The 19,720-nt window shown below is 46.3% G+C and overlaps 1 protein-coding gene across 4 annotated transcripts in view; it reads right to left on the bottom strand.

The window, feature by feature from the left end:
* Window positions 1–19,720, bottom strand: part of PGPEP1L (pyroglutamyl-peptidase I like) — a 52,582-nt gene that overhangs the window by 10,617 nt on the left and 22,245 nt on the right. For 3 of the 4 annotated variants that reach the window (XM_089906883.1, XM_089906882.1, XM_089906880.1), the window contains 2 exons: window positions 5,312–5,434; window positions 4,080–4,306 (listed from right to left, as the gene is read on the bottom strand). In XM_089906883.1, coding sequence (XP_089763009.1) covers window positions 4,080–4,306; window positions 5,312–5,434 — 350 coding nt within the window. Of the gene's footprint in view, window positions 1–4,079; window positions 4,307–5,311; window positions 16,584–19,720 lie in introns of all 4 variants that reach the window. The other variant, XM_089906881.1, reaches the window with a different exon arrangement.

Raw genomic sequence — 19,720 nt, 5'->3', positions numbered from 1 at the left:
TTCTGTCACTGAAGTGGTGGAAGCTAAAGCCTTGCCCCCTGGCTGCTCTGCTCAGAGGGCTGAGTTAATTACCCTGATCAGAGCACTAGAACTGGGGAAAGGGAAAGTTGTCAATATCTACGCTGACTCTAAATATGCCTGTTCAATCCTACAGGCCCATGGGCCATCTGGAAGGAGAGGGGAATGCTGACCTCAGGGAATAAACAGATTATAAATTGGGGGGGAGGTGAACTATGAGGCTGCTGGAGGCTATACTCCTGCCAAAGAGTATAGCCTGTATTCACTGTAGAGGCCATCAAAAGGGAGAAGCAGAAATAATAAGAGGAAATAACAGAGCAGATATGGCAGCTAAACAAGCAGCAGAGGGTAGGGACAGACTTCAAACGTCACTCCTACTGGTACCCCCAGATCCTAACTCTTACACTCCCATATACACCCAGAAGAAAGAGAAAAGCCTTTGAGATGGGGCTATTTTAAAAGGCCAGAATGTCAGGAATGGATGGTTAACAATCATGGGCAGCTGTTCTTCCCATCAGCTACTGCACTCCAAGCCATCCGGGAAGCTCACCAGAGCACACGTTGTGGGCGGGAGGCCCTGTGTCAGTGGCTCACCAAATCCATGACTAATCCCAACCTCTGAAGTCTCCTTAAACAGGTGGTTGAAGCTTGCCCTGTCTCCAGAATAACCCCAACACTTACCGCCCACCAAGGTCAAGGGAGTGACCCCCACCCAGTACAGAGGCACACATCCAGGTCACGACTGGTAAACTGATTTTACAGTAATGCCCCAGGCACAAGGAAATTTTTAGATATTTGCTGGTTTTGACTGACACCTCTGGCTGGATGGAGACATTCCCGACCCAAACCAAGACTACCTCGGAGATATCTAAGGCCCTGCTCAAAAAAATAATCCCTCAGTTTGGGCTCCCTAAATCCATTCAAAGTGACAGTGGGCCCGCCTTTGTTTCTCAAATTACTAAGGAAGTCTCTAGAGCCCTAGGAATTAAATGGAGCTTACACTCTTCCTGGAGACCACAATCTTTAGGAAAAGTAAAAAGAACAAATGAAACTCTCAAAAGAAATTTAGCCAAACTATGTCAAGAGACTCATCAACCTTGGATCTCCCTTCACCCCACAGCACTTTGGAGAATGCAATTAGCCCCTAAAGGAAAGCTCAGGTTAAGTCCATAAGAGATCATGTACAGGAGGCCCATTCCTGAAGGACCTGGCTACAAAGCCAGCCTTAGGGATATGGACCAAATGAAATATGCCTTACAGAGAGGGGAAATAATCAAAGCTTTACACGCCTAAGGGAATCAGGAATTGCCTTCCCCTCCTGACATGGTTTTACATTCTTTGTACCCTGGGAATTGGGTTTATTTGAAAACCTGGAAGGCTGGAAATCCACAAGACCAGTTAGAGCCCAAGTGGACAGGACCTTATCTTCTTATCTTGACCACTCATTCAGCCTGACAATTGCAGGGCATAACTCCATGGGCCCACCATACCAGAGTGAAGACGGCACCTACACCTGAGGAAGAAGTTACTGAGCCATGCACTCAATACACCTGTGAACCTGTCACACACCATAAGTTACTTTTGAAAAGGACTAACTTACCAACAGATAAGTAATGTGGTGGACAGGCTTATTAGTTGGCCTCATCATTACTATTGCCTTACTTGGCTTCTGTTGTTCTGCCAAACCCCCTCCCTCTGGCAAACACCTCCTCTGAACATGCTGGACATATGGGATACTAACATTGGAAGCAGGATGAGTGGCCATTATTGTCTATTGTTTCTTCTCTGCTCTATCTATCTCTTACAACCGTCCACACAGAATGGGAATTCAATGCAATAGTAAATTTCTCGAGAATTCTGGCCGGTGGAGAAAATCTATCCCAGTGCTGGATCTGTCACCCCCACTCTCCAAGTGACACCTATGGATTAAAGGTATTATATTTTACCTCTAAGAATGATAACCTCACTCTCACCTTGGCTAAACCTACCCCTCTTGAAGTTCATATCCCATCCCTAACGCAGCTTCCCTGCTTGGATTCCCTCTAACGAATACAAAGCACTCACTCTAAAGTGCCATTGCTCTGATCGTCTTGCTGCCCCTGCCCCTATTAAACGCCCCTACCAAAGGGAGGAACTTGCAATAACCCCTTAGGGCTGCTCTGGACTCTGATCAATGCTTCTTCCATTATCCCACAATTTCAGTACCCCGGGATTGACTCCTGTGGAAACCTCACCTGTTGGTGCCCTCTGAACCAACCTGATGAATACACACAGGGACCGGAAGGGAGATGTGCTTATTGGAGAGGGAAAATGCCAGTTGTCTGGCATTTAGTATATGGCCCTCCTAAGGCCTATGGAAAAGCCACTAGTGAAGAATCCCTCAGTAACCCCTGCTATGCAGGTGGGCCTTTCTCCCCACACTGTAAGGGCACCCCCTCTTGGGCTAGCCACTTATGGAGGTGGTTCAACTCCCCAGAACATAAGCTCCCCCTGGGTACCTGTTCCTTTGTGGCCCAAGAATAAACCAACTGCCCCATCAGACCAACCCCAACTCCTCCTTCCCTTCTCTGGGGTGGGCTCTAGCCCTTCCTTGTTTAGATAATGCCCAGTTGGGGGAACATTGCATGCTAGACCAGCTAAATTCTCAGAACCTACGTATAACCATTCATAATATCACCCTGCCCTGAGATAAAAGAGCAATAGGACTCATTCTGGCAGGAATAGGGACTGCTCCAGACTAGCAGCTCCCTGGGGAGGCTTCGCATACCATGAAATCACTCTACAAAATCTCACCCAGGCCTAATTGCTATTATCCTCCTGCTTATCTTTGGGCCTTGCCTCCTTAACTGCCTTGTCAACTTCCTTAGTAAACAGCTTGAAGCCATCAAACTTTAGATGATACTAACACAAGGGTACAAGCAACTGGGACTGCAGCTTGGCGAAAATCAGACTTATTTTAGGCTAGTCAGGAACAGTTCTGCTCCTCTAATCCAGGCAAAAATTATGCTCATGTTCAGCAGGAAGCAGTTCAGAAGTCAGACCTTTGCCCTTCAACGCCCCTCAAGAATGGGGAGCAATAACAAGGAAAGGGGGATTTTATTGCCAGAGCTGCTCCAGGTCTTTGCTCAAAACCTGCCAACCCCCACCTTTAGCAGGAGTTAACATAAATCTTTAAGTTAAAGGATCCAGAGATAAGAAAGAAAGCTACAAACAAACAAACAAAAACAGGTGGTACTAGCTGGGACCAAGATGTCCAGGAACCTGACCTCCAACAGACCCTGAGTCTCATTATATGTTGATTTTACTAAACTAGCTTAATATGCTTAATAAGACACACCTACTGGTGTCCAGGACCAGTGATTAAGGACCATAAAAAGGATAAAAAGGGGGTGGCACCTCACTCCCTCAAAAAAGCCCTGCCCCTTCCCAGGCAGACTAATGCATATGCCTTCCCATCATTAGCCTCGCTCTGCCTCCCTTTGTCTTTACCTTTAAAATTAAATCTCTCTTACCAGGTAGGTGAGAAGTTGATCTGTGGACTTAGCTCCCACTTCGCCATTCTTTGGCCACTGAATAAAGCTCAAACCCAAAGGGAAAAAGAACACTCAGAGGTCAGGCTAGGACCTGAGCAGGGTTCATAGGACTTAATTTGGTACCAATTTGTTCATTCATTCTTTGCAGGGAGGAGTAACTATCTCCTAGGGGGTCAGAGTCTGGAGAAAAAAAGGTAAATTAATCTTCATCTGGGCTAAACCAGAAGTTAATTCACAACTTTGCCGGCAATAAATAAAAATAAAACATCCATAAAATGTTAGTGGCTCTCAACATCTCCATCCTACCCCTTCTCCTCTGCCAGCCACCAGGCCGGTGAGTGGGAGGGGGACTCGGAACAAGGCCTGGGCGTGAGTGAGCAATGGGCCAGTGTGCAGGGTGACTCTGGGCTGTTCCCTGCCGCCAAGCACCCAGCTGGATGGCACAGGATGGCACATCCCCGGAGAAAGGCTGGTCAGAGGCCACTTCAGCCCTTCCTCCTCCCCTACGTGCCCAGGAACAAAACGCACCTGCCTGCGTCTCGGGAAAAGGCCACCTCCACGCCCTCGACCACCGCGCGCCTGCTGACTGCCCTCATGCTGACTCCCGAAGCGATCACTTCCGGGCCATCTGGAAGGCACACGCCACGCTCAGGGTGGAAGCCTCGGATGTCGGCGTCCCCGTAGCCCCAGTTCTTGCAGCACTGTTCCAGAAAGATGGCCTTGGCGGTGGGGTCCACGCCCACATGCACAACGAGCTGTGTGAACACACGTGGCGGCAGGAGATTAGGGAAACTGAGGTCTGCTCTGCTCCCCAGACCACACAGAGGGAGAGCTCCGGGGTGCAAGACACCTCAACATCCCAAATGTGCCAGCATCACCCCCATCCCCTGCCTGCTTCCCCTGATCAATGTGCTGGAATGAAAAACAGCTGGATAGAAACCCATGTGGCATCTTTTATATTTTAAAATATTCTTACACGGTAGTGTATTCCCTTTTTCCCTGGGGGATCCAGCTGGTATCTAAGCGTGTCCCAGGAGAAGCTTAGCCTTTCTGTGGAGGCTTCCATCTCTTTTATGAAACTCTTTAATAAAGGAAGTTAGTAACAGTCTAATAAAATATTGTTAGACTTTTTTGAGCCGATTATTTTTCCTCTTTGAAAAAATAGCTGATTGTTTTATCAAAATATTGGGGGTGTTGTCTTAATGGTCTGGTGGTCTGTGTTTTATTAATATTATCTGGTCGTCGTATTTGGGGGATATTTGTACCAGCTTCCTATATAGTAACTCTGTTGTGGTAAGATAGGCTGGGAGTGATGAAGATGGGCCTCCCCAGGTGGGCCACTCTCCCGTCTCCCAGCGGGGGCTGCCCTCAAACTGCTCTCCAAGGTCCAAGAGGTCCTTGCCTCTCAGCCCACCTCACAACCCACCTGCCCTGCGAGGGCCTGGCTGGGACCTAACCCAAGCACCTCTCTGTTAGTTGGAAACTACCTTTGGGTCCGGGCTGGGAATAAAGCTTCCATTTCTTTTCCTCCTTCTCTCTCTCCAGAGTCTTATTCCAAGATCTACTCTGTCTTTCATCTTAAACTTTTACAAATAGACCCTTATGAAATCATCTGGGCCCTTACTGGTGGGATGAGGGGGCAGGGTACACTTCAGCCATCAACCCTAGAAACAGCATCCTGGGGTTCACAGGTTCTGGGTCTCCACCACATAATCAGCCCTCTGTCCCCCAGCCCAGCTGCCTCCCCAGCTGTCATTTACTTGCGGTTGAAGATCCTCCCAGATTCTGGTGACCCTCTGCTTCACCTCTCTGTAATCCACTGGCAGTTGAAGAATCCGCAGCTCCACCTCCATGTCACGCCCCAGACCCAGCTTGGAGAGCTCCTGCAGAAAGAAACAGGTGGGCTCACCTTGCTTTATGGAGGGCCAAGGGGAGTTCCTGAAAAGCCAACATCGGGGTCATCCAGTCCATTCTCGGGGCCTTCTGTGGGCCTGGACCCTGCCCTCAAGGAGTGGCGAGGGGCCAACAGGGGGGCCATGGTTCCTGCCCTACGGACAAGGCCCCACAGAGCTGCTTCTGTCAAGGTGCACGTACCCCAGAGGCATGCCTGACCCAGTCTGCAGGTTAGGAAGTAGTTCACAGAGGGGATGCAGGGGAGTTCTAGGGGACAGATGAGGGTGAGCCAGATGAAGAAGCTGGAGAAGAGTGTGCGGGGCAGAGGGAGCTGCAGAGGCACAGGGAGCTTAGAACAGGAATTTATCATCTCACAGTCTTGCAGGACGGAAGTCCAAAATCAAGGTGTCAGCAGGGTCATCCTCCCTCTGTACCTGGTAGGAGAAGGATCCTACCTTGCCTCTTCCAGCTTCTGGTAGCCCCCGATAGTCCTTGGCTTGTGGCAGCATAACTGCAGTCTTCACATCACCTCCCGTTTGTGCATGCTTGTTTTTGTGTCCAGATTCCCCGCTTTATAAGAACACTTCACCCATTACACTCTATAATGCGGTGCTTTCCAGAAGGTTGATGGCATTACTCTTGCCAAAGTAGAAAGTGCAGGGAAGCCAAACTGTTGTTCTCTGTGGCTTTTATAGAGCTATAGGTGTGGAATGGAGTGCATTTGACATTGGACTTGACACCTCTGTCTATTTTACTTATCTGAAAGACGATGCCCAGGAGACTGAAAGGCCCTGCTTCTGCTTATCAGCTGTTTCCTCTCAAGTCTCTAATCTGATGCTCAAACAGCCTTGACTAGAGGTTGACATTAGAATCCCTCCACTGTTTGGATTCTAGTGGAACTCCTGGTCTAGGGCTGCACTCCACAACCAGCCACCTTGACATTTCAGTGCAGGAAATAGGGATAGGCACTCTAGGTGGAATAAATACAGATATCACACATTGCCTCACATCAGCTCAGGTCATGTTTTGCCATCAAATAGATTAAGGAAAACTTTTAATATTTAGAAATCTTTGGATGTCAGAATTGCAGATAAGGGATTGTGGACCAGTATAAACTTGAACTTGTTCAAGTATTACCATGGAATTATTCTCCAGTATCTTCCTGGCATATTTTCTCTCCCTAACTAGAAGGTCTCCCTCTTCCTCTTTCCCTCCCAGTTGTCCCTACAGGGAGAGCTGGCAGCTTGGGAGATCTGCCCTGTCACCAGCTCTAGGGACTCTGCTAAGGGGCAGTCAGCCTCCCCTGGAAAGAGGTGACCACTGTCGCCCACACTGTGGGTCTGAAAGTCCTGGGGCCTGCTGATTCCCCTGGAGTACTTTGAGCAAGGGGAGGAACAATTGGAGCCAATAGACATCCGCCACTGAGGACAGAGGGCAGACAGGAGGGTAACTGCACCTCCACTGGCTGCAGGCCTCCCAGGGCCTTGGCCAAGCTGCCTGGATGGCTACGGGAAGTCTGCAGCCATCCTGAGGTCACCAGTATGTGTGGTAAGCTGTACTGGTGTTGGGAGGGGGAGCTATGGACTGAAAATATGCCTTCCCCCCTCCAAATTCATATGTTGAAACCCTAACCCCCAATGTGATGGTGTTTGGAGATGAAGTCTTTGGGAGGTAATTAGGTTTAGATGAGGTCATGAGGGTGGGGTCCCCATGATGGGATTAGGGCCCTTATAAGAAGAGGAAGAGAGACCAGAGCCTTTCTGTCTCTGCAATGTGAGGGAAGACATAACCAGAAGGCAGTCATCTGCAAGCCAGAAAGGAAGTTCTCACCAGGAACCAAATCTGCGGGCACCTTGATCTTGGAGTTCCCAGCCTCCAGAACTGTGAGAAATACATGTGTGTTGTTTAAGCCACTCAGCCTATGGTATTTTGTTATAGCAGCCCAACCTGACTAATACAGGTGAGCTTCCAGTTGGTAATGAGATTTGGCCTGGTTGAGTTTCAGATACATGTCAGTTCATCCATCCAACTCATTATAACTCTTGAAAGTGGCACAGCCAACCTGGGACTGAAGTCAGAATCTGATTTGGGATATTGAGGAACTCCTTCTAACCTGCAATCATGGAAAGAGTCTCCAGGCACTGACTTATGTGGACACTCTGCTCCCTCAAGCATGTGTTCTCCCGCTCTCTCTCTCTCTCTGTCTCTCTCTCTCTGTCTCACAGACACACACTTGGTGTCCTGGGCCATCTACACTGTGACCCATGGCAGACAATAGCATTTTACAAAAAATAGGCCAAGCTGGTGGTCATCAGCAGCCTAAGCCTGGAATGAGGAGGGAACAGGGCAGAAGGGTGCACATGCAAAGCAAGACCCCAACTATAGTGCTGCAGGGAAAGGCATGGGCTTTGGAGTCAGAAAGACAAAGGTTTGAGATCTGGCTCTGCCACCTTTCACTGGGCAAACTTGGGCATGTTATTTAGGCTTGGTGCATCTCAGTTTTCTCATCTGTGAAATGGGCATAATTAAAAGCCGGAGGGATTTTCACAAATGTTAAATGATTCACAAAAAGTGCCCAGCACAGCATCTGGCACAATCGGGACTTTATATGAGGGATTGATGCTTATAATTAATCCATATTAATTTGAGAAAGCCGTTTAAGAGGGATTTATTGAAAGTGATATTTATTAGAATTTGATGAGCTTGGGCCTGTCAGAAGCAGTGAGTAGAACATTCTGCAAAAGCAGTCGGCAGGCCACTGGCTGCCACCACCCTTTCTGCCAAGGAGGGTTGGTTGTTTTAGCAAAGAGAGTATCCGTTCTGTGCAGACCAGAGAGCCAGGGGTTTGTGCTTTCCAGACTGGCACACTTTCTCAGCTAGAACTGCAGAGTGTTTTGTGCTCAAGGGGGCAGGGACAAAGCCTGGTATAACCGTCACCAAAGTGGAATCCAGGGTACTGTTCTAGCCACAGGAACCACCAGGCTCTGCAGGGAGCTGTGAGCCCATGCCAGGCCCATAATCCCGCGAAAAGCCTGAACCCCACCAGTCACAAAGGTCCTCAGGAATCAGAGAGTCCCGCCTTCTGCCTTTCTCCCACTTCTTCTTGCCTCCATGTCATCCGAGATCTGGTCACCAGGAACACATGGCAGTTTAACAAAAGGAACCAAAAGAAGGAGAAAAGACACCAGTTGCTCTCTGAATTTTTTAAAAAATCCACCGAGACTGTGGCACCAACTGGTGTTCCAAAGCGGTTGCTGTTTTTCCAAAATCTGATTCTTCCCTTATCAAATGAGAGTCTGGGGCTAGTACCAGGAAACAGGAAAGCATTTCTTCACTCAGGCATTCAAGAAAAACTCCCCAAGGGCTTGCAATGCAGTCCTCTGCTAGGGCTTGGCGTGTCCTGGAGGGTCACGTTCTCAGAGGAGACGCAGACCAGGAATGGGACGTGATCACAAGAGTCCCGGTTCCGGTTCCAAGGGCTGTGTTTGGCCGCCCCCAGCTGCGGAAGCCTGAGGGTGAGGACCCCTGACTAGGGCATTAGGAAGGAGCCCAGACCCCGCTTTTTCCTCTCCCTACTGCGTGGGTTTGGGCAAATTATTAAAACTTGCTGAGCCTCAGTTTCTTGATTTGCAAAACATAGTAATAACAGGACCTCCCTCGCAAGGGTTGCTGTGAAGGTCAAGCAAGGCTGTGCACATGGAGTTGCAGCCTAAGAAGGCTGCACAGAGGGGGCTCTGACTGGCACTTGGAGGATTAAAAGAGTGTTCGAGGGAAAGGAATAGTGGGAGCTTGGAGGTATGTGCAAACACCCACCCTCCCTCCCTCCCTTCCTTCCTTCCTTCTGCCCTTCCTCCCTCCCTCTCTCCCTCCTTCCCTCTTCCTTCCATTCTTCTCTCGTTCACTTATCCATCAGTCATCGGACTAGGCACTCCTGCATGCAGCCTCTGTAATAGGCTCTGGCTAAGGGTTTAGGAGTGCCTGTGTGTGCATGTCCGGGGGCTGACCATGGAAGAGGAAATGAAGGCTACTTCTTCTTGACCTGCAGGGCTGGAAGGGACCTGGGAACCATCGGGTGCTGAGACCCAGGCCTGGGCTCCCTCCGACCCCATCAGGCTGGAGGCGCTCCGGGGAGAGAGAAACTAAGGCCAGAGCTGGGGAGGGGCTCACCAGGCACAGGAAGAAGCCTATAGAGGTGACAGGAGGCCTAGCATGCTAAGTATAGGACAGCCACCGGTGGAGCATAATGTGGCCATTCGAAATGATTTTACAAAGAATTTATTGACATAGGAAAACCCATGAAAAGAAGTAAGTTTAAAAATCAGGATCTCAGACTGTTTCCTGCAGCCGTTTATGGAGATGGAAACATACTGAAAATGGTCATCCCTTAAGGGGAGAATTAGGGGAGACTCCTATTTCTTTCCATACTCGTCATAACATTTTCACAATGGAATATTTTTGTATGGAATATTTTTCTGGCTCTGAAAGCTTAACAAAGAGTCCAGTAATCAGACTAGCTGCCCCTGGAGCATCCTCGCTGTGTGCAGGCACTATGCCCAGCACCTCACCCCAGCCCCCCGATGATGTCACCATTTTACAGATGACAAAACCGAGGATAAGTTTAAAAGAAGGGAGGAGTTCCAGGGAGTAGTCACAAAGGAGATGTTACCACAACATTGGGGTCAACTGTTTAGGGCTTGGGATAGTTCCCAGGTCACTCTCCTTTCCTTAACAAAGCCAAGTTCTGTTCTCTATATGTGATGACTGTCCCAGCCTGCGCCCAATATCTTTTGGTTATTCCTCCAAACTAGTGGGTCTCTTGCCTGAAAAATCCAGTACGAAAAACAGTGACCCCGTAATTCCTAATCCTCTAACTAGAGCAGTTGTCTCCAAATATTTTTGATTGTATGCCCCTATTGATAAAAGATTTTAGTGTGCACACATGCAAGTGGGCATGCACGTGCACACACGCACTATCATTAGCTGATGTCTTCATGTCTTAAGGCATGATACACACTGCATGTGGGCTTCACTGTTAATAAGTGGATGTACATATTTTCGGTGGTTTTCTTAATTCTTCCCCTTTTTTGGCCAATTTCTTATTAGATTGTTCTTGTTTTTACATCAAAATGTGTCTGGGAGAGAACTCAGATGAGGTTAGGAAAAGGGTCACTTGGCTGTTTTCACATGTTTGTTCAGGTTTGCATCATGTTATATCTGTGGGGTTTTTGAAGGTCATTTTTGTAAGGATTCCTTGATCATAATTTGAGGCTTAGTTTAATTAAAACTGGATAATATAATTCTGAAACCCATTAACTGGGCTGAAATACTCTGTAATAAAATAAAAAATATTCAAAGATGGAGGGCCTATCACCATGGTGTCCCTTGCTCCAAGGGTGACACTTTCCCTCTTCCTTCAGGAAACCAAGCCTGTCCAAGGACCTGCAGATGTACAAAGCCAGGTCAGCTTTGGTCCAGCTATGAAATTTAGTTTCAAGACTAAAAACATAGAGATTCACACCCATTAGGATGGCCACTATGAAAAAAAAAAAAAAGATAGCAAGTGTTGGCAAAGATATGGAGAAACTGCAACCCTTGTGCACTGTTGGTGGAAATGTAAAATGGTGCAGCTGCTATGGAAAACAGTATGGACACTCCTCAAAATATTAAAAATAGAATCGTCATGTGATCTAGCAATCCTATGTCTGGGTACATATCCAAAAGAACTGAAAGCAAGAGCTCAAAGAGATATTTGCACATTCATGTTCATTGCAACATTATTCACAATAGCCAAGAGATGGAAGCAACCCAAATGTCCACTGATGGATGAATAAACAAAATGTGATCTATACAATCAATGAAATATTATTCAGCCTTAAAAGGAAGAAATTTCTGGCACATGCTACAATATAGATGAGCCTGGAAGACATTCTATGCTAAGTGAAATAAGCCAGTCACAAAAAGACAAATACTGTATGATTCCACCTATATGACGGATCTAAAGTGGTCAAATTCATAGAGACAGAAAGTAGAATAATAGTCATCAGGGGTTTGGGGGAGGCGGAAATGGGGAGTTGTTGTTCAACAGATACAGTTTTAGTTTTGCAAGATGAAAAGTTCCGAATGTCTGCTGCACGACAACGCGGATATACTTAACACTACAGAAATGTACACCTAACAATGGTTGAGATGGTAAATTTTATGTGTTTTTAATCACAATTTTCTTTTAAAAACCATAGAAATGGAAATCCTGATATCTTCATCCTGTCTTCCAATGGATCAACTTGCAAACCCCATTTTGGAAATGATTTTGGATCCTCAAGAAGGTGCTGATGTAGGAAGTATTGGAGGACAAGGGGTGGGTGGGTCTGCACACCTCTCACCTCTGCTTAGGAGGTTGGGCAGGAGAGGGTTAACCCAGGAGGCTGTGGCTGCTCAAACTCTGCGCATTTCCAAGAAACACCTGTCTTCAGGACTGGCCCTTGGCTGGCTCCTGGGAGAAAGAGCTCTGAGCCCTTGGGATGTCCTGCTTGATTAGAACAGTTTTGTATGCCGGTGGCCTTGGGTGCTAGGTTTGATTAGAGTTTATGCCAACAGTGTGATTTATGGTGGATGGCTGTTTTTGCTCTGGAGTCTGAGTAGCTGAGGTCAGGCAGGCAGGCACTGCATACCTAAGTGACTGACCCCAGTAAAAACCCTGAGCTCAGATAAGCTTCCCAGGTTGACAACACTTCACACCTGTTGTCACATGGCATTGCTGGGAGAGTTACACGTATCCATGCAACTCCACTGGAAGAGGACACTTGGAAGCTTGTACCTGGTCTCTCCTGGTCTTTGCTCCATGCACCTTTCCCTTTGGTGATTTCAATATGGATCCTTTTGCTGCAGTACACTGCAATCGTGAGTATAACAGCTTTTCTGAGTCCTGATTCAGGTGAATCTTGGAGCCTGAGGGTGGTCTTGGAAACCCCCTGACACAGAGGTATCTCAATGGCTCTTGAATCCTGGCCTCTCCTTAAGAATCATTTCATCTTTATTTTCTCCTACTAGCTTTTTTTCCAAGCAGAAAAGAAGGCAATTTTCTCTGTTTTCATTCATTCATTCATTCATTCATTTTTTTCCAACAGTTTTCAAGTCCTTCCTTTGTCCAAGCACTGTGCTGCCCTGTTCCTACCATGGGTGGGAAATGCCTGTGGAAAGTAAACATCCTCAGAGCAGGCAGAGGGCAGGCAGGAGAGATGGTACTACTAGGGTCAACTTGGAGGTCACAACTCATTGTAGGAGTCAGGAGAACAGGCTTGGAGTCTAGTGGGTGCAGTTCAATTCCAGATTTGCCCCTGGGACACCACCTCAGGCATTTGACTTTGGGAAAATGACTTAGACTTTTAAGAGCCTCGATGTCTCATCTGTAAAACTGAGAGCCCTTGCAGTGGCTCTCCATGGTGATACTGTCCCCACAGAGGGTGTCTGAACATATGTGGAGTGCTCTTAGTGTTTAAGGGAAAGCTACTGACAGTGCCTCAGAGGCTGAGATGCTAAATATCCTTCAATGCACATTTCACTTTATCCCACACTCGACACACAATAGTCTCAGAATAACAATACTAACTCCACTTTTAACAATATGATGACTGAAAAGTTTGAGACATTTTTGTTTTCTATTTGGTTTTTTGTCCTTAAAGTAAATTGCTGGGTTTCAAAACTACTCGTCATAGTTCCTCTCTGTGTGGTTGTGTCACTAACTGGACACACTGTTAGGCTCATTAACTCAATTTACTCGTAATTTCTATGGATTCCTTTTTAAAAAATTTAACGTTGCTTTATTAGTATGTAAAATATGCTACATGGTTCCATAGTTAAATCTACAGAACAAGCTTTACTCAAAGAAGTCTAGTTCCTTTGTTTTTCCCCTCCATAAGAAACTATTTTTTAGTTGTATGATTTATCCTTCATTTTTAATTTTCATAAACAAATACGTGACATATATTTAGGCACCCCTCCCTTCTTATATACACTTTCCCCATCTTTGTGCAGCTGTCTTTCCTTATTTTTGCCAGTGTACCTTTGGGAGAGCTTCTAGAAATTTTCTGGATTGCTGGAGCAACACATATATTATCTTGCTGGGATTGCCAAATTCCTCTCCATTGGGGCTGTACCACATTGCACTCCCTCCAGCAAAGTATGACAGTGCCCATCAGCCTCACAGCCTTGCACACTAGTTGTCAAACTTTTGGATTTTTGCCAATCTGATCTTAGCATGGCTTTAATTTGCTTTCCTCTTATGAGCAAGTTTGGACATATTTTCACATGGGTAAGAGTCATTTGCATTCCTTTCTCTATAAAGTGACTCTCCGTATCTTAGGCATACTTTTCTTTAGGGTCAGTCACCTTTTTTTTTTTTTTCATTTATAGAAGCTCTTTATGTATCAGGGATACTGCCTTTCAGCTTAGAAGTTTATCAGCTGTATTTGCCCTGAGAGGACTGGACAGGACTGAGTGGGGAAGAGAAAGGATGGAAAGGAATCACCCGCCTAGCTATGCAATAGCAATAGGGAGTCTGCCACGTCCAGAGACCTGGCTAGAAAGGAAGGTAGGTAGAGATTGCCACTGGAGTTCGCTTTTCAGAGGGACACGGTTGGATGCTATTCATCTCTGAATTGATCTCCAGTGGTTTTTGTCCCAAGAATAACACTACACTTTCATTGTCTGTCAACGGTGCTCTCAGCTCCAGTGGGTCCCCGTCTGGGAGCCTGGGCAGATTCAGGCTTCTGCTTGTGGCTCCCAGACCTATGGAGGCCCCAGGTCTTCTATGCAGCCAGGAGCAGAAGCTTAACCAGAACAGCTACCTGATCCATAACAAGCAAAATCAAGGGTGTTGGAGGGGAGGTACTGTTTAGGCTATAAGATCAGCAGTTCATGCTCTTGATAGGGGCTGGGTACCTGAGGACTGCAGTCATTAGTCACATGAACTTTCTTGCAAGGGAGACGTTTTACAAAATAAAGTGTTCTCTGAGTGTCAATACCCCCAGACTTTACGAGCCATAGAGAACCTCAACCTCAGGTTTGTTCAGCTTACCCTGTCTCTGCAACTGGGTGGAAATGCACCCTCATCCATTTAGCACATCTGACTTTTCCCCAGTGAACTACAGATGGAACAATTAACCAAAATTATCTCAGCCCAAAAGAACATTCCTCCTGCTGGTCTGGTTTCTAATTACCCAGAGGCATGTAGTCAAAGGAACTTGGGTCTGGAAAGTCGAGGTACAAGCCTGTCGCCTCCAATTTCCTCTCTGCCTCTTCCAGCTCTGATACCCGCGGTCCTGTGATGCTACCCATGGCCTTTACAGCGGCTACTCCCTCTGCCTGGACCACTTCCCAGGGAGGCTGGTCCTGGTCACTCAGGTCCCAGTCAAAATGTCACGTTCTCAGAGAGGCCTTCCTGGCCCACATCTGCTAGAGGAGTTCCCAAGTCACCATCCAACACATCACTGTGCCCTATAATCTTCGTGGCCCGTAGGACTTGCTGACATACTCTTGCTCAGTTTTTCATTTCTTGTCAGTTTTGCCACCACGGAGCACCAGCACCACCGGAGTGGTGTGCTCCAGATGTTGGGCAATGATGTGGAATGATCTGTCCCACAAATTCTGCATGATTGCATTCTTCACTGGGATTCCAGGATTATCCCAAACAAAACATAATAATAACTCTGTCTATTTAGACTTCCGGAATTTTATCAAACAAATTTTCCAATCACCTAGATTTGAATATTTGACTGACAAAAAAAGGGCCCTGTGGGGCACGTACTAAATAGAGAAGAAGGAGTCTTTGTTGTCCAAATGAAGGAGTGGGGTGTTTAATTTCATTTTCAGTTTATTTTTCAAAATCGAATGTGGGAGATATTTTTGCCTGTGTGTTATATTGGTCATTAATTCTAGTCAAGCCAGACCACTTGATTGACATCTGTGAAAATCTTGGGAAAAAAAAGTTCAAATATACAGATGCAATATATTACTATGAAGGTTATTTTCAGTTCCTAAAAAAAAATGACCAGTCAGGAAATTCAAAGGAATTGAGTTAATGATACCTCTCCACTCCTTTCAATGACCTTTGTCTTGATTTAAGGGTGCTGGTTTAATAGGATTTATATTAACACTGTGGTACTAATCAAACTGGCAAAGATTTTAGAAACCATAACACCCTAGTGTTGGGGTGTGTAATGAAGCAACATGTACTCTCATTCACTGCTACTGCAAAGGGGAATTGGTATAACCCTTCAGAAGGGTTATGTGGCTATGTGGTAACATATCTCCAAGACGGTGTTACCAAACCGAACTTGGCAGTTTGGTACTGACATGAGGTTGTAGTGAAGAGAAGTACAGCATTTACTGCAGGGCCAAGCAAGAAGAATGGGCAGCTCATGCTCAAAAGATCCAAACTTGGACTTCCCTTGTGGTGCAATGGTTAAGAATCGGCCTGCCAATGCAGGGCACACAGTTTTCAGCCCAGGAATATCCCACATGCCACGGAGCAACTAGGCCTGTGCACCGCAACTACTGAGCCTGCACTCTAGAGCCCATGAGCCACAACTACTGAGCCCTCATGCCACAACTACTGAAGCCCGTGTGCCCAGAGCCCATGCTCCACAACAAGAGAAGCCACCACATCTAGAGAAAGCCCACGCGCAGCAACGAAGACCCAGTGCAGCCAACAATAGTAAAATAAATTTAAAAAAACAAAGAGAGAAGCCACCACAATGAGAAGTCCGCACACTGCAACAAACATTAGCCCCCACCTGCCACAAATAGAGAAAGCCCATGTGCAGCAACAGAGACTCAACGTAGCCAAAAATAAATAAATAAATTTATTAAAAAAAAATAAACAAGATCTTTATATAATTCCTTCAAAAACAGAAAAAAATGACCCGAACTCCCTGATGGCTTTCAGGGAAGGATTTTTAAAGGCAACATTTGGGGTGAGGGGTGCAGGGGGCATGAATTTCTTCTGATTGCTTGGTGGTGAGGTAACAGGGTGGTGTTTCAGGAATCTTAATTATTAACTTTCTGGTTCCAGCCAATCTGGGTCTACGGGCTTGTGGTCAGTGTGTAGTCACCATCCTCCACCTGGGTAGGGAGTCTTAGTTTCTGCAGAGCAGCACAAAGATTCGTGTCAGATTGTTACGTATACCCTTTGAGGAGGAACTAGGACTCTGTGTTATGGCTGAACTATTGTTTAAGCTATTATTAATTTTTGTGCTTGACTGCTTTTCCTATGTTTCTGCATTCCCTCACTTTCCTAATTAGTAACTCCTTGAATCTGCTCTTTGGAACTCTGGGAAGGCCTAGGAGATGAAAGCCTTTTTCTACAAACAAGAAACACGGAACATGGAGGGGCTTTTGTACTGGAGAGGGCCCAGCAGGGTCCTACTCGATTTCAGTGGCTTCAGTTACGGAATGAATGTTTGTGTCCCCCGAAAATTCATGTTGAAGTCCTTATTCCCAGCGTGATAGTATTTAGAGATAGGGCCTTTGGGAGATAATTAGGTCTAGATAAGGTCATGAAGGTGGGGCCACCACAATGGGATTAACATCCTTATAAGGGCATGATGAGACTAGAACTCTGTCTGCATGCTGCATACATGCACCAAGGAAAGACTCTGTGAGGTCATAACCAGGAAGTGGGCCCTCATGAAGAACCCAACCATGTTGGCACCCTGATCTCAGACTTTCAGCCTCCAGAACTGTGAAAAATAGATATTTATCGTTTAAGCCACCAGTCTATGGTATTCTGTTATAGCAGCTGGAGCTAAGACAGTCCCCAGTGGAGCATGCCTCTGGTATTCACAGCCTGGTGTCATCTCCTCCCACAGTGTGCCCGAGCTGGCCTGAACTCATTTTACCACCATAATTCAGCCAGTTCAGGGCCTAAGCCATAAGAGGGCTTAGCAGCTTCTCCCCTCGGCTACCCCGTGGGGAGACCTCCTGTGGCAAGGTCTGCTGTCCTAGCACCCCAGCCAAGCTCCGTGATCCTGTCCCAGCCTCCTTCCTACTACAACCACAAGAGAGACCCAAACAAGACCAGCAGAAGAGCTGCCCAGCTGAGCCTAGCTGACCCACACAGCCAGGAAGGATAATAAAATGGTGGTTGTTTGACGCCATTAAGTTCTGGTCTGGCTTGATTGCAGCAACAGATACCCAACCCAGAACATGACAGTAAAGATTGAGAGGACATGCACTATACTTGGGGTTCTTTTTAGATGGGGAATTACAATCTATTTTTCTGTGTTTCTTTGTGATCTTTGGAGGTCTTATGTAATTGCTCCTTAGTAACTGGAAAACAGAACAAAGCACATTGTTAAAAGTGAGATGTATGTTTTTTCGCTTCCTCGGGGATGTAGTTTCATTAACAATGATATTCCTTCATGAATGTTAATTGCCCCTGCCAAGTTTTAGGCCTGTGCTGGGTGCTGGAGACAAACTGGAGACCAGCACAGAAAAGAGAGAAGCAACAGATACAGAGAAGAATGTAATGGGGGAGGGAAGGTGGCCAGGTTCAGTGGCAAATGTGGGCAGAAATAAAGATTTATGGTGAAATAAGCGAGACACAATGGACAAATATTGTATGATTCCACTTACATGAAGTTGCTAGAATAGTCAAATCCATAGAAAAAGAAAGTGTGATGGTGATTACCAGGGAGGAGGGAATGGGGAGTTAGAGTTTAATGGGTACAGAGTTTCTGTTTCAGATGGTGGAAAGTTCTGGAGATGAATGGTGGTGATGGTTGCACAAGAATGTAAATGTGTTACTACTGAGCCTGCGCGTCTGGAGCCTGTGCTCTGCAACAAGAGAGGCCGCGATAGTGAGAGGCCCGCGTGCCGCAATGAAGAGTGGCCCCCACTTGCCGCAACTAGAGAGAGCCCTCGCACAGAAATGAAGACCCAACACAGCCAAAAATAAATGAATAAATAAAAGCTGAGCTGATGTCCTTCTTCAAAAAAAAAAGAATGTGAATGTGTTAAATGCCACTGAATTGTATGTTTAAAATGGTTGTTATATGTTATGTATATTTTACCACAGTTAAAAAATATGCGTTGATTCTCCATCACTCTTTTCCACCAATATTTTTTAACCTGACTAAAAAGTACAGTCTGAAGAAAGACTAAATTCACTTAGGTCAGGCTGACATCTCCATCTTTCAGACAGGGTTAATAACTAGGTAGGGATTTTAACAGTCTCCCATTTTCTTTTTTTTTTTTAATTTTATTTATTTTTGGCTGCATTGGGTCTTTGTTGCTGTGCGCGGGCTTTCTCTAGTTGTGGTGAGTGGGGGCTACTCTTCGTTGCAGTGTGTGGGCTTCTCACTGCAGTGGCTTCTCTTTCTGTGGAGCACGGGCTCTAGGCGCATGGGCTTCAGTAGTTGCAGCACATGTGTTCAGTAGCTGTGGTACACGGGCTCTAGAGCGCAGGCTCAGTAGTTGTGGTGCACGGGCTTAGTTGCTCCACGGCATGTGGTATCTTCCCCGACCAGGGATTGAACCTGTGTCCCCTGCACTAGCAGGTGGATTCTTAACCACTGTGCCACCAGGGAAGTCCCTCCCATTTTCCATATCCAAAAGCCTTCTGGAGTTCTGTGGCATCAAGGTCTAGAAGTTGTCTTTGAGATGACAGCAAGGGAATCTGAAAGGTGACGGTGTCTGAGCTTCTGGTCTACTGAAGGAGTCTCAGGATTTGAGAAGTTCTTTTCTTCTAAAGAGAAGAATTTTGGATGGCAATTATTCCCACAAAAATTCTGTATTGCAAATCCAGAACAATCTAAATGTGGTTATTTTACCAGGAACTAGGGAAGAGGCAGGGACAGTGGTGAGTACAGACTTTTCCAGAGGCTGGGGTCTGAGGATATGAGCTGTTTGGAAGAGGGTGTGGTCTTGGAAAGGGAAGCTTGTGATTAAATGGCGTTTATTTGATGTATCTTTGAGGAACTAGTAAGGATACGAGCTGAGCTAAAACTTTACAGGTTATCATTTTATTTGATTAAATCCTAACAGCAACCTTTCGAGCCAAGAAGGGGAGAAGAAAGGAGGATCTGGTCAGCTTGGGCCTCAGTCTCCTCACCTGTAGGATGGGAACAATAACAATACTGTGTCTGCCATAAAGATTATTAGGACCCCAGGGAGGTCAAGTAAAATGGCAAAGAAAAAGAGGTCTTTAATGACTTGGATGGGAGTAGCTTGAGTGTGGAACCAGGGCTAGAAGCCAGGCAGTGGTAAATGAATTTAAAAAT

The sequence above is a fragment of the Delphinapterus leucas genome, chromosome 2 (genome assembly GCF_059928025.1).
Source record: "Delphinapterus leucas isolate spDelLeu-1000000601 "Yukka" chromosome 2, BTC_Dleu_Yukka2, whole genome shotgun sequence".
In the NCBI taxonomy this organism is placed as follows: Eukaryota; Metazoa; Chordata; class Mammalia; order Artiodactyla; family Monodontidae; genus Delphinapterus; species Delphinapterus leucas.
Note: the sequence above shows the minus strand (reverse complement) of the source record. Positions and strands in the feature narration are given on the sequence as shown.